This window comes from Phyllobates terribilis, unplaced genomic scaffold, assembly GCF_046119375.1.
Source record: "Phyllobates terribilis strain yellow unplaced genomic scaffold, ASM4611937v1 Scaffold_3__8_contigs__length_932513732, whole genome shotgun sequence".
Lineage (NCBI taxonomy): Eukaryota > Metazoa > Chordata > Amphibia > Anura > Dendrobatidae > Phyllobates > Phyllobates terribilis.
The window spans coordinates 521,102,475-521,117,904 of record NW_027362763.1 but is presented as its reverse complement, the minus strand read 5'-3'; the positions used below and the strand labels follow the sequence as shown (position 1 = coordinate 521,117,904).

General features: G+C 42.3%; 1 protein-coding gene across 2 annotated transcripts in view; it reads right to left on the bottom strand.

Moving 5' to 3' along the window:
• Positions 1 to 397: 397 nt before the first annotated feature.
• The window catches only part of ENPP3 (ectonucleotide pyrophosphatase/phosphodiesterase 3), a 190,827-nt gene continuing 175,794 nt past the window's right edge, over positions 398 to 15,430 (bottom strand). For both annotated transcript variants that reach the window (XM_073671257.1, XM_073671258.1), the window contains exons 23-25: positions 15,183 to 15,315; positions 13,307 to 13,463; positions 398 to 913 (exon numbers count right to left, since the gene is read on the bottom strand). In XM_073671257.1, coding sequence (XP_073527358.1) covers positions 737 to 913; positions 13,307 to 13,463; positions 15,183 to 15,315 — 467 coding nt within the window. In that variant the 3' untranslated portion in view covers positions 398 to 736. The remainder of the gene's footprint in view (positions 914 to 13,306; positions 13,464 to 15,182; positions 15,316 to 15,430) is intronic.

Here is a 15,430-nt window from a genome sequence, read left to right as displayed (position 1 = left end):
TTTATTGCACTTAGTATTTTGTTATTCATCAATGTGTTATTATTATGAACTTTATTGAATATTGGCAGAGTATTTTTAGGTGGTAACTTTGCAAATTTATTATGATGACTCCGAATAATTGCAACTTTTTTCATTAGGACCGGTATTCCATTTATACATGACTTTATTAAAAGAATTTTCATGACTAATTGAATAATACATTTACTATTTTTACAATATTACCGGTATATGTGTGATACTTGTTTTATTGTATGCAATATATATCATTAGCTTGCAGTTGTTTACACCCAAACATATTTCATTCTTTACCCCTGGCTAAGTATGAGCTCTGCCTCTTATAGTTGCTTATTTACTGTAATACCAGATCAGTATATGAAGTATAATACATAGCCGTCACTGAAAGAAGTAGAAAGCATTTTATTTTACAGCCATTTTTTTTATAAACCCATTGTTGTAATATGAATCAAGATAGTCAATCACTGGTTACAGCATGGACAGAAACAAAATGTCATATGTTGATGCATAAAAGCTTAGACATTTGTCATCTATCTTTTACAATAACAGAATCTGCTGACACTTTTTCTGTATGGTAATTGTATTTGGTAGAGATATGCGGATCCTTTGAAATTCAAATTTACCGACTTTGCCAAATTCTCTCCAAAGATTTGTTTTGCGGCAAATAAATTTGTTCTAATCTCAATACTGGAAACTTGTAGTTGCTCTGAAAATACATCATTCAGTTTACAATAGTCTCGAATGTTGGCAGGAATGTCTTCAGTTGTAAAACTTCGGTAATGTTCGTCTCCTGTTTTTTCCTGTAAAAATCCAGACCTGTGAGCAATTCAACATCTCTGACACGAGCGGCATGAGCCTTAAGCCTCTCCTCAACCCATTCTTCTTCTGGTTTATCATCCTGGAAAGTCAAAACAAGAGACGTGAAATACATGCTACTTTGAGGCCTTATTTTGTTCTTTCTGATATGCAGATTGCCTTTAATTGAAATGAAGAAAAATAATATGCATTTCTATTATTTACATCATATATCCAGTGAATCTATTAGGAAGGATTAGCAACTTAAAGGGAATGTGTCACGTGAAAAACAAAACGCTATTAACCTGCAGATATGAGGTTAATCTGAAAGTTAATAGCGTTCTACACCTGCCCGGAGATGGCACTTAGACTCCCGCTGCCGAGAGGAAATTAACTTTATTCCTCCTGGTAACATTCAGGGTTCAGTCACGGGGGCGGCGCTGGTGCAGACTCGGCATATAGAGGACTGTAACCACGCCCCCTGCACTGACTGACAGCCAGCACTGATACTGAGCTGCTGTCAGTCAGTGCAGGGGGCGTGGTTACAGTCCCACTCTCCATATACTGAGTGGTGACTGAACCGGCACCTGCGCCGCCCCCACGACTAAAAACTAGAACATTACCGAGAAGAATAAAGTTAATTTCCTACAGGCAGTGGGAATCTAAGGGCTGGCTATAGATTATATTAGGTCTGAACAAGGTCTTACTCTGTCCTGCATGAACCCATTTGTCAGCTCTCAGAGGTGGTTTAACCACTGAAGAGGTGTGGGTATTTTCTCCTAAAATATTGTGGCACTAGACAGAGCTCCTTTAGTCTCAGCTTTTACCAATGTTATCCACTGTTTTTCAATGTGAAAGAATAATGTTTTTTGCATAATAAAAAGTGATTCAGCTTTCCAATATTTTTTTCTGTGGCAATTGCATATGGTTTTAGGATCTAAAGCAAAGTGAGTTCATGTTAAAAGACTGCACTCAGTGACTCCGACTCACTTTGTTTTCTCCCAGTGGATAGAAATCTGTACATATTCATGTGATGATCATATAGTGCATGGCTCATAACAGTATGTGCACCAGAAATGTGTTTTCTGATGAGCTGACCACTGATTGATTTGTATCCACTGGGAGTAAATGAAGGTTTCTATTGAAAGACAGCAAGAAGAGATTTTGAAAATTATATTCATACATAAAGTATATTGGAAAATGCAATACATTTTCAGTATGAAAAGAATAACATTTATTGGCTGAAACTGGAATATCCCTTTTTACAGTAAAGTTCATTCTATTCTCTTGTAAAACAGTATAAATACACATTAGGCTACCCTAAAAAGCTTAAAGAAGATTTCATTGTTCAAGTTTAAAGCGCACCTGTCAGCAGGATTGTGCTACATACACTGTCGGGTGGGCGACATTATACTGACTAAAATGATACCTTGGTTGATGAAATCCGTCCTGTGGTTCTTGTGTAATTTTTACTTTCAGTTTGGAGATAATGATATGCCGTGCTCCAGGGCGGCCTGTAGGGGGCGCTTTATCTGGTGCCCTGTTTACATATTCATCTGTATGCTCTTATGACAGCTCACTGTGACTTCACTGACCTACCTCCTATTTTACCTAGCCCCACACTACTAGATGCATTATGCAAAATAGAAGGCAGGTCAGTAAAGGCACAGTTAGCTTTCATAAGAGCATACAGATGAAGATGTAAGCATAGCACCAGATAGTACCCCCCCCGTGGGCCCTCCCCAAAGCACGAGCATATCATCTCCATGCTGAAAGTAAAGATTACACAAGAACCACAGGACAGATTTCATCAACCATGGTATCATTTTAATAAGTGTAATGTCGCCCACCTGACAATATATGTGGTTTACTGAGCACAATCCTGCTGACAGATGCGCTTTAATATTTATATTTTAACCGTATGGTAACAGAATACAGATTTTGATTGTAGTAATAGTGCAATATAAAAGGATTTGCAGATGGGCAACCGCGCCTGTGGCTTCCCAACACTAGGCCCAGGGCCGACGTCAGCACCCGGCGCACCCGGGCAAGTGCTGGGGCCCTGAGCAAGCGGGGTGCCCACTCGCCGTCGGGCACCCCACCGCTCTATAGGACCAGTGAGCGGAGGAGAGCGGTGTCAGCTCCCTCCCACCCGCTTGCTCAGGGCCCTGGCAGCTGGCGCAATACTTACCTCTCCCCGAGCCTCTGCAGCAGGTCCTGTCTCTTCCACCGCTGCTGCACAGTGACGTCTCAGGTCAGAGGGTACGGTGACGTCTTTCCACCGCGCTCTCTCCTGAGCCATCACAGCACAGAGCGGGAAGACGCCGGCGCGCGTGAGGAGTCCGGAGCAGCGGCAGCAGGTGAGGAGAAGTGAGGTGAGTATTTGATTTTTTTTTTTTATTGTATGGAGGCATGGCGCATTATATGGTGGGGTGGGGGTGTGTGACATCCTGCATGGGGCATTATAAGCGAGGGGGGTGTGTGACATCCTGCATGGGGCATTATAAGCCAGGGGGGTGTGTGACATCCTGCATGGGGCATTATAAGTGAGGGGGGGTGACATCCTGCATGGGGCATTATAAGCGAGGGTGTGTGTGACATCCTGCATGTGGCATTATAAGGGAGGGGGGGTGTGTGTGACATCCTGCATGGGGCATTATAAGGGAGGCGAGGGGTGTGTGACATCCTGCATGGGGCATTATAAGCGAGGGGGGGTGTGACATCCTGCATGGGGCATTATAAGGGAGAGTGACATCCTGCATGGGGCATTATAAGGGAGGGGGGTGTGACATCTGCATGGGGCATTATAAGAGGGGGGGTGACATCCCGCATGGGGCATTATAAGGGGGGGTGACATCCTGTATGGGGCATTATATTGGGGGGGAACAGCCTGCATGGGGCATTATGCGGGGGGGAAACAGCCTGTGTGGGGCATTATGTGGGGGAACAGCCTGCATGAGGCATTATATGGGGGGAACAGCCTGCATGGAGCATTATGTGGGGGCACAGCCTGCATGGAGCGTTATATGGGGGCCAGTATCCTGTATGGAGCGTTATATGGGGGCAAATATCCTGTATGGAGCGTTATATGGGGGCCAGTATCCTGTATGGAGCATTTTATGGGGGCTAGTATCTTGTATGGAGCATTTTATGGGGGTCAGTATACTGTGTGGAGTGATTCGCCGGTTTCTGAGCTATTGTAGAATTTACAATAGATATCACTCATGTAATGAAAGAAGTGAAATCTTTGGCATTGTACTATATATATATATATATATATATATATATCTGTGCATCATGAATCGTGGTATGTGTTAAAGGGGCCCACTGAGACTCTTTCGCCCAGGGCCCACAAAAACCTGGAGCTGGCCCCGACTAGGCCATTGTTTATTTTTAAAGGGATTGTCCACTATGCTCATTAAACACTGAGGTCTGGTCACATATGCCACCATTAGCAGCCGTTTTGAGATCAGGTGAGCTGTGCGGTCTGTGAGGAAAAGCTGCACTAACAAGAGCAGGAGGAGAACCCGTCATACCAATATAATAGTAAGTGCCATAAAATCATGTCCTCAACACATCTGTAATAAAGATAAAGTGGACAACACCATTATAGAGAACCAGTCATAAGGATTTTATACCCAAAAGTAAGGACATGTACTGTATGTAAAGGTGCTTTATTGCTGAGAAAATCCTTACCTTCCTTGCATAGTCACAAGTGCAGTTGGTGGGCACTACATACCCAACTCTCCTGCTCCCTCTGTCTTTCCCCACCCATTGGCTGCCTCCTGTCTCTGACTGACAGGTCACTGAAAGAGGAGTGACCTGACAGAGACAGGAGACAGAGAGGGAAATAGTGAGAGAGCGGGAAATAGGGAGAGTAGCAGGATAGCTGCGTATGTATTGCCCACCAACTGCACTTACAATTCATTAGCATACCATTTCAACTATGGATTTCTCTGAAGCAAGAAAAATGGATTTCTACAAAAAAGGTAAGGATTTAATCAGCATTAAAGCATCTTGACATACTGTACATGCCATCAGAATGGGGTTTAAGATCCCGATGACAGTTTCACTTTATAGTCTCATATAGTTGAACAAAGTTTTAACAATAATCAGTGGCCTAGTATGGGGACGCAGTATGGATGGTTTCTTTAGGTGCCAAAATCCATGGTATCACAAAGTTTCAACCCCCAAATACCCACAATGCCCCCACTGTCAAATGATCATCAACTGCAAGGGTCACTTCTCCATGGTGGGGTGCTATGAGTGCTTATGCGGAGCACAGCAGTCGAGATGAACTTTTCATAGGCTGTTGTGGCAGCAGCCAAAATAGCAAAGCTCAGGTTTAATGAAGTGAGCTTTGTCTTCTAGGTCTTTGACTATGCAGAGCTCTGCAGTCTATAACAAACTCATCTTCACTACTGTGCTCTGAATAAGCTGAGACTGAGATGACCGAAGATGAGCAGCTAACGAATGAATGCTTCACACATGACTCAGCCTTAAACCTAAACCTAGCCCTAAGTCTAACCCTTAACCAGACCCTAGCCCTAACCCTATGACTAGCTAAGGTTAGAAAAAAAATGTAAAAATGTAACAGCAGCTCTAATCAATGAAGACAGTAATTGGGTAAGTGCTAGGAGGGATTGGGAGGAGAACCAAGTCGAGTACAATCCTAGCATCTCAAGCCAAATGGAGGGTAGATGTCTAATTTCCAGTCAGTGTTGTTGACCTATATGTATATGTATACTAATTTAGTGATCTGCCCCAAGCCTTATGCTGTTTTGAAGGCAATTGTGAAGTCCAGGCCACATATGAACCGAATGTATACACATTTTATGTAGTAAAAGTTTTACTGCACTATTATAAAGGGCATATAACATTGCATAGTTACAGTGGTTTCTCATTAAAGTACACTCTGCACCCCATCTTGTCTGAAAAAAAAACAGAAATGTAGACATTTTTCAAATTTATTAAAAAAGAAAAACTGAAATATCACATGGTCATAAGTATTCAGACCCTTTGCTCAGTATTGAGTAGAAGCCCCCTTTTGAGCTAGTACAGCCATGAGTCTTCTTGGGAATGATGCAACAAGTTTTTCACACCTGGATTTGGGGATCCTCTGCCATTCTTCCTTGCAGATCCTCTCCAGTTCCATCAGGTTGGATGGCGAACGTTGGTGGACAGCTATTTTCAGGTCTCTCCAGAGATGCTCAATTTGGTTTAGGTCAGGGCTCTGACTGGGCCAGTCAAGATCACAGAGTTGTTCTGAAGCCACTCCTTTGTTATTTTAGCTGTGTGCTTAGGGTCATTGTCTTGTTGGAAGGTGAACCTTCGGCAAAGTCTATGGTCCAGAGCACTCTTGAAGAGGTTTTCATCCAGGATATCTTTGTACTTAGCCGCATTCATGTTTCCTTCAATTGCAACCAGTCGTCCTATCCCTGCAGCTGAAAAACACTCCCATAACATGATGCTGCCACCACCATGTTTCACAGTTGGGATTGTATTGGGCAGGTGATGAGCAGTGCCTGGTTTTCTCCACACATATCACTTAGAGTTATCACCAAAAAGTTCTATCTTCTTCTCATCTTATTTCTTTTAGTCTGGGAGTCCGTCATGTGTTTTTGAGCAGACTCTATGCGGGCTTTCATATGTCTTGCACTGATGAGAGGATTCCGTGGGGCCACTCTGACATAAAGGCCCGACTGGTGGAGGGCTGCAGTGATAGTTGACTTTGTGGAACTTTCTCCCATCTCCGTACTGCATCTCTGGAGCTCAGCCACAGTGATCTTGGGGTCCTTCTTTATTACCTCTATCACCAAGGCTCTTCTCCCACGATTCCTCAGTTTGGCTGTACGACCAGGTCTAGGAAGACTTCTGGTGGTCCCAAACCTCTTCCATTTATGGAGACCACTGTGCTCTTAGGAACCTTAGTAATGCAGAAATTATTTTGTAACCTTGGACAGATCTGTGCCTTGCCACAATTCTATCTCTAGACAGGTGTGTGCCTTTCCAAATCAAGTCCTATCAGTTTAATTAAACACAGCTGGACTCCAATGAAGGAGTAGAACCATCTCAAGGAGGATCAAAAGGAAATGGACAGCATGTGACGTAAATATGAGTGCCTGAGCAAAGGGTCTGAATACTTATGACCATGTGATATTTCAGTTTTTCTTTTTTAATAAATTTGCGAAAATTTCTACATTTCTGTTTTTTTTCAGTTAAGATGGGGTACAGAGTGTACTTTAATGAGAAAAAAATGAACTTTTTAGAATTTACCACATGGCTGCAATGAAACAAAGACAATGAAACAAAGAGTGAAAAATTTAAAGGGGTCTGAATACTTTCCATACCCACTGTATATATACACACATATACACACAATTTAACAATACACAGATAATGATGGAGTTAGGTTTATAGCTAGGCTGAAAAATAGGATTAGGGATAGGTTATGGTTAGGATTGTGAGATAAGTTTCTGGACAGGGTTAGGAATAGGGCTTAGCATAGTGTTAGGAATAAGGTTAGTCATAGGGCTAGGGTTCTAAAATTTTACATAAAAAAAAACCCAATGTGTAATTTTTTATTTTTAAAATTTAATGTTTGATTTCATGAAATAGCTGAAGAAAATAAATCAAAGCTCAAACAAAATAATTTCATTATTATTTTCCTCACATTACAATACATGTATTTAAGGATATTGAACTGGTAGAAGGAACATGGAGCGCTAACTGTTCGCAGGTTAAAGCTCTCAAAATACTTGACTTGCCCCAAGAGCTGGCAACCCATGCTATGCCACTGAAAATAACCCTTTAAATCTAGGAAACTCACAAAGCTCGTACTTGCTTGATAATCTGTGTTCATTGAGAATACAACATGAAACTCTATATATACTGGCAAATCTTAACTTCTAGCTATTTTAAAGTATACCCCTGAAATTGAGACATTGTTAAGCTGGATGGGGATTTTGTTTAGTGGCTTTTCCTCTGTAATCAGCACATAATGTCCCAAAGTTATGGAGTTGAATAAAAACAAACATAGGTTTGGAATTCTTTACTACTTTTAGTAGCAAACTCTGAGTAAGAAGGTTACCGAAACATTGGCCCACCTTCTGTTTCCTATTTGGATCCAGTGAAATTTAACAGGATGCAAACAAGTATCCTGAACTATATGCCATGACCACTGGAAGAGGGCGGTCAGACAAACTTTGGTTAATTTGAGAATATTGTTTAACAGAATGTTATGTTGTACTTCTATACTTCTAATCTGACAAGTGGTGAAATCTGTGTATTGTCTCCTAGATCTAGAGGACACTGTGTGTCTTTGTGGAGACTGGCAATTGGCATAAAGGAACTAATAGGCCAGGCAAAGCTCAGTGGTAAAGAAGCCTTAGCACTATATTACCTAATTCTCCTATAAGTACCCTGGCTATGACCCATTGCCTTAAAAAAAATCAGAGCACATAGCTTATTCAAATAAATGTTTCCACAGTGTATGTCCACAGCCTATAATTTAGGCTGTCATATAAGTGAAAAACTAATTAATTTTGCCAAGATATGTAGCTATAGAGGCTGCAGAGGTAACAATTTCACATTGGTCATGTAGCATTGGGAGAACCCAATGGTCCCGCTGCCATATGTGACAACACCAGTATTATAAATGGCACACTGCAACCGATGTCAGAACTTCAACTTATACTGATCTTCTGCCTTGGACAATTCACTGTGAAAGGAAGGTCCACTTGAGATGGACTTCTCCTTTCTACATTTCACATGTAATCTGTATTGTTGTCTACTAGAGATGATTAAACCATTTGAAATTGAAAAACTTGATTTGTGGCTAATAAATTTGGCACTAATCTCAATCCTTCAAAGCCTCCAATTGCCCTGAAAATACGTGTGTAGCACTCAGAGGTTTTCTAGGATTGTATTGAACTCCTTTTGAGCTCTTAACTTCAAACACATCCTTATTACTGTCCAAGTAACCTCAAGCTATCTGGCTAGGCAAAAGCAGATGGTAACCAGTGTTAAATAACAGCCTATTTAATAACACACTGCAGTATCAGACTTGTTATATTGTAGAAATGGTCCATAAATTCTCCTTGTTTTGGGCAGATGCCTACCTTGCTGGAGTTTGTACACAGGCAGTGCAAATGAAATAAACTGTTTTTTTCACCTGGGGAGGTGCAGAAATGATCCATGTTTTGAGGAGTTTCAATTGATTTGTTTCTTTGTTAAATGAAGAAGTGTCACGTACGTGGTTTGTGGAACCACTGTGCCACGGACTGAGGAGTTCCTGGAGGGGCGTAACTAGGGGTCTCGACCAGTCCGACCCCGCCGCAATCTGAGAAGGGACAAGGGAGGTGGCCCAGGTGCTACTCCAAAACAGACCAAGGGACGCGCATCGGCTGGACCCAGTAGGACAGGTAGGCTGGGTTGCACCAGAGTGTAGCAGGATTGTTTGCACCAGAGTGCAGCAGGCTTGGTTGCACCAGAGTGCAGCAGGCTTGGTTGCACCAGAGTGCAGCAGGATTGTTTGCACCAGAGTGCAGCAGGCTTGGTAGCATGAACTAGTACACAACCTTCACAACATAGACTGTGGAACAGGAAGTTGCTCAGGCACCTCCCGGCTTCAGCAGAGATTCGTGGAAAACATTCGGAATCCATAATGAAGGAGGCAACTTCGGTTTATAGGAGACCTCGTTGATTGGCTTTAGCACTTCGAAAGGACCAATAAAACAAAGACCCAACTTGTAAAAGGGCACCTTCAGCCAGACGTACCTGGCCGAGAGCCATAACTTGTTACTAGGGCGGAAGCACGGAGGGTCCAGGCGCCTTTTGTCAGTATTTCTCTTCATACGGGCGGAGGACGCTTTTAGAGTGTCTTTGGTGTCTTCCCACAACTTTAGAAAATCCTTGGAGAGGACATCTGCTGCAGGAACATCAGAAGGAACCGTCACCAGGTGGGGAACCTCGTGTTGCCGACCGAAAACAATGTAGAAAGGAGACTCTCCCGAAGCTTCACCAACGTGATTGTTGTACAAGAACTCAGCCCAGGGAAGTAATTTCATCCAATCATTGTGGTGGGCATTGACGAAGTGTCGCAGGTAGTTGCCCAGGACCTGGTTGACTCGCTCCACTTGCCCATTGGACTGAGGGTGATAGGCCGAGGAGAAGTCCAAGACGATATCCAGATGCTTACAGAGAGCTTGCAGAATCTGGAAGTGAACTGCAAACCTCGATCAGACACAATGTGACGAGGAAATCCGTGCAGACAGAAAATATGTTTGATGAAGCTGTCAGCCGGTTTGGGAGCAGACGGAAGAGCAAACAGGGTAAAATGTGCCATTTTGGAGAAGCGATCTATGGCTACCCAGATGACGGTGCAGCCCTCGGATATTGCAAATCCATAATGAAGTCCATTGCTATGTGCTGCCATGGACTAGACGGCATGGGTAACAGCAGGAGAGAACCGGTAGGAAGTCGTCTAGGGACTTTATTAAGAGAACAAATCATACAGGCAGCCACGTAGGCATAGATCTCCCTCCTCATGGATGGCCACCAGTAGTGGCGAGAAATCAACTGTAGCATCTTCCTTTGTCCCCTGTGACCAGGCACCTTGGATGAGTGGCCCCATGACAAAACTCGCTCCCTCTCGAATTTGGCCACAAGGGGTTTTCCTGGGGAATTCGCGACAGACTGACTGGAGCGATAGTAACCATCTTGGACAATTCAATGATAAATTGAGGATCCTCCTCTTGGTCACCAGACAGAAATGAGTGAGAGAGGGCATCAGCTCTGATATTTTTGCCACCGGACCAAAAAGTTAAAGCGGGCAAAAAACAAAGACCACCTGGCCTGACGTGGATTAAGTCTCTGGACGGACTGAAGATGTGGAAGCGCGCGTGCACTAAGGACACGGCTGGAAGCAGGCAGAGCACGGGGGAGGGAAGCGCCGGCAGCAGCGCGGGTGAGTGAAGTGACACGCCGGAGACCCTGCTTGTTAGAGTGGGGATTCGGTGTGGTGCTAACAAGAAAAGAATGCTTTAACACATGGTGGCTGAAAGTTATATTTTAATTTAGAGAGCCAAAACAGGTGTGCTCAGCACTTTTATAAATGAAGAAATAATGGTTTCTCAAATATTAGTGAAAAAAGTATCCAATTTTTGGGATATACAACAGGTTTGCTATTCTCAAAATAAGTAAATAAGTAAAAAGGCTTTTAACAAGCCTTCCAAAAAGTATCCCCTTTTTAGGGATCAGGGACAGACTGGCTGTTTTCAAAGTGAAGAAGTAAGACCATGTAATATGATGTGATAGCTGAAAAACACTATGGAGAAGCCAGCCTGGCCAAACCAAACGTCATTAACCCACTCGGTTACTCTTTAGCAGTATGAGAAATCGTGCTTTTCATTTTTTTTTAGCCGACCTGTGTGAATTAATTTGCAATCTGCTCAAATTTGCGGCTACTGCAAAGTTCAGGAACTATAAAGGATCGAGTAAATCATCTCTAGTTCCTATGTTTGCATTCACCCTTGTATGACATTTTTTTTTTTTAGCAAAGTTACTTTAGTCTTTGCAATTCTGTGTTGGTCTTATAAGCAAAAAGGGTATTCAAAACTACTTGTTTTTACTCATTTTAGATGTTCCAGTCAGGAAGCTGTCTTGTGAAATTCAGGTGACATAACCATTCTGAGTCAGAGAGTATTACTAAGTAGGCTTTGATTGTTGCCAGAAAAATAAAATTCCATTTGAAAATGCTAAAAATGCTGTGCCAGGCCCTATGAGTACAGAACTGACTCATTTATTCAAAACAGTCTATTAATGATGGTCACAAAGACACATTTATCACCAAGTCATTGACTTTTGATCACAACCAATTGTATCTGGCATTCATTAGCATGGAATGGTCAGGAAGTGTACAGGAATTTTTACAAAACAAATTGAATCTATTGAAATACACACTAATCAGCTATACTAATAAAACCATCTGTCTAAAATTGTCTAGGTCCCCCTTGTGCTATCAATACAGCTCTGACCCATAAAGGTACGGACTACACAAGACCTATGAAGGTATCCTATATTATCTGGCAAAAAGACATGAACATCAAGCATCAGATCCTGTAAGTCTTCAAGTTCCTATGGAGGGCTTCCATTGATATTGTACCTCAAATCATTCCTGGACATTGATGGTGGAATGTATGGTTTCCCAGAAGAACATTGCTTATACCATGGCACTGGCTCCCCAAGATTGCTTGCTTCCCATTGTGCCATCTTTTCTACAGGTAAGACAGCCATATACCTTGTCCTCCATATAATATAAGAAAGAAATGTTACTCATTTGACTAGGCTAGCTTCTTCAATTAGTCAGTGGTAAAGGTTTGATGCTCACATGCCTTTTGCAGGTTCCTTAAGCAATGGACAAGGTCAGCAAAGAAACTATGACTATATGACCAGTTAGCCCCATACTTAGCAAGCTAAAAAGCACTTTGATCTGATGCCTTTATAACATAGCCAGAATTAAGTTTTTAAGTAGTTTTATGCTACTGTAGCTCTTTTCTGGGATTAGCTTACAATGAATAGTCTTTGATCTTCACGTCATTAGTGAGCCTTGGGCACACATGACTGTCGCTACTTCAATGTTTGACTTCCTTTGGACTACTTTTGGTAGATAGTAACCACTGCATACTGGGAACACCACACAAGACCTGCTATTTTGCAGACACTATGACCCAATGGAACAGCCATCACAATTTGGCACTTGCCAAACTATTTACTCCCTTACCGACATATGACATACTGCTATGTTGTAGGAGGGACGCCGACTTACTCACCACCGCAGCCCCTCACTTCCCCCTCCTTCTCCTGCTGCTGCCTGGGTTCTGCGTATGGCTTGCAGATCCCCGAGCACTGGGCTTAGGGTGTGTGCGCTGTCCCTTTAAGAGGGTATACAATGTGTCCCCAGACAATGACTGGGAGACACTTATTATTTAAGGCACCTCCACCTGAAGGGAGGTGCCTGAGCAATGTGTTAGTTTTGTCTTGCATGCTTGCTAGTTCTCAGGTCCCCAGTGCTCGTATCCCAGTATACCTATCCTGTATATCCATGCCTGCCGTGCCTGCCTGTGTTACAGTTATATCTTTCAGCTTACCAGCCTGTATATCTGCCGTGCTCGCCAGCACCTATCTGCCTCTGTTTCAGCCTCCTGTCCCTTGGGGGTCATCTGCCATGCATCCAAAGTCAGTCTTGGTGCGGCACCTAGTCACGCCCGACCAGGTTCTCCTCAGGTCACGGCACAGTGGTTCCACCACCCAGACCATTACATACGTCATATGCTGGCTCCCTGACTTTGATGCGGGCTCAGGAACTGAACTCACTTCTTTCCAGCAGATGCTGGCTGTGATATTCAGCCATCATCTGCTTCTAACAGTTGCTATTAATCCACCATAATGGAAATACATTTTTGCATATCTACCTATGATCTAAAAAAATACTTACGGCACAGCTTTCCGTGTTGTCTGGTCTGTGAGGAATGATGAAAGATAAGACATCAAGATTACCAGTGCAGGTAACTGGTGTCTGAACAACATTTTTACAGCTGGTCAACACCATAAAGTAGTGTGTCGGAATAGGAATATTTGAGCCATCAACATAACTGTGGACAGGGAAATTGCAAGTGTTAAAAGGGAAACAACATTAACATATAGGTAACATACCTAAGGTTGACATAATATTTAGTCAAAGAAAGTAAAAAGATATATTTATGCAGAGGAATCAGAGCAAAATATTTCATTTATTACAGTTATGCTGGGGCAACACAGCGACTTTAGCTGAGAAAAAAGGCTCGTAGGCAAAGATCAGTGCATACTGCTGCTACATTGCAGCATAATGTAAGTGAACTAAGTCGCATTGTGACCTGCCAGGTACTGCGGTGGTGATAGGTAAGTTGCAAAAAGTCAAAACCAGTTCAATTTTTTTGCAACTTGTCGCAGTACTTTGTGCAATGTAACTTCATTCACTTGCATTATATTGTGATGTAGCGCTGTAAACAGTGATCTTTGGCTACATGATCTATGATGTGGCCAAGACTGTCTTGTAGCTCCAGGCTTAAAGAGTACTTATTACCAGTCTGTGGCTGCCCTTTCTATTTAAGAAAACAATGGGCAACTATACTTTGACGGTTTTTTGTAATTGACAACTATTAAAAAGATAGGAAGGACCCTACTTTCTAACAATCTCACGCTTTGAACTAAACAAGGTCTGCTACATCCTCCAATGAGCAGTTACTGAACGGTAACAGCATTAGCTCAGTAAAGGATGTAGCAGAGTTTAGTTAATTAAAAGTACGAGATCGTAAGGTATCATGTGGAATTTCACACTTTCACTGCGAGGAGGGCCACAGAGATCCCTCTCTGTATGCCAGGATCCCACAACCTGTGTAACATACTTGTCGCAACTCCAAAACTGGGTTCTACTCCCTCCCCCTATGGCCACCACCATCTGCTGTGCTCCCTGTTGGGTTTCACAAATGGCCCATTATTCCTTAGTGACATCATCATCCAATTCCTTTTAAGGCCAGCTGTGAAATTAATGTGTCTGAGTGTTCAGTCTATGTTGTGTTCAGTTGCTGTTTGTTTTGGAGTTCTATTCAGTTGTAATCATCTCTGCAAACTCCTGTGTTTCTACAGTCTGTATCTACTGCGCCTCAGACCTGTTGATTAATCTACATCTGCTTTAAACATTACGAGCTAGAAATGGTTATGCTGAACTCATCTTTGCAAACTCTTGTACTTTCTGCAATCTGCATCTATTGCTCCTCAGACCTGCGGTTTATTAGTCATCTAGTGATAATATCCTACTGATAAAGATAAAACACTGTTTTATCAAAATATAGCAATTAGCTCAGTAAGTGACACATCACTGAATCAGGGTCTCTGCTCCTATGTTATTTTGCTGTCAGATGAGGCAGCAAAAACTGGTGACAGTGTTTCTTAAAGGGTGTTCTTTGCTCATGAAATGGCTCCCAGTCTGAAGAGAAAGCACTGCCAGCCTGTGTGAGAGTCATCATCTTCATCCCCATAAAGAACAGTATGGATTATTGTTTAGGCTCAGAATCTGGACAGCTAGATTGCTGCAATGTATTTAATTAGTGGCCCGGTGGAAAATGTTGTTTTTGTACTGCAATGCACTTGGTTTTCTTGTGTTTTAAGATTATAAAGTTGGTTGCAAATGGTTTTGAACCTAGCCCATTGGACTTGAGTGAAACTTCTCCTTGGACAAAGCATTTAACCCAGAAGATGGTGATGCCATTACCCAATTTGTCCTCAAACTGTTACATTATGTATGCTGTGTGTATACTATTTATCTAATGTACCTTATGTTTTCAGCTGATGAATCAAAATGTCCATCGAAATTATAGTCAAAGACTGGTCCAGTGACCACATTAACTCCATTTCTTTCTGAAGCGTACTTTAATAGGAGTATGTTGTTTAAGTAATTCCAGATTTCTAGACAGAATAAAAATTATAAGACAACCAGCAACCAATGAATATTATTACAAGAGTGATACTGCAGCAAAATTTAGCACAGTTTCAACATTTATAGCCTTATCAGCATTATTTA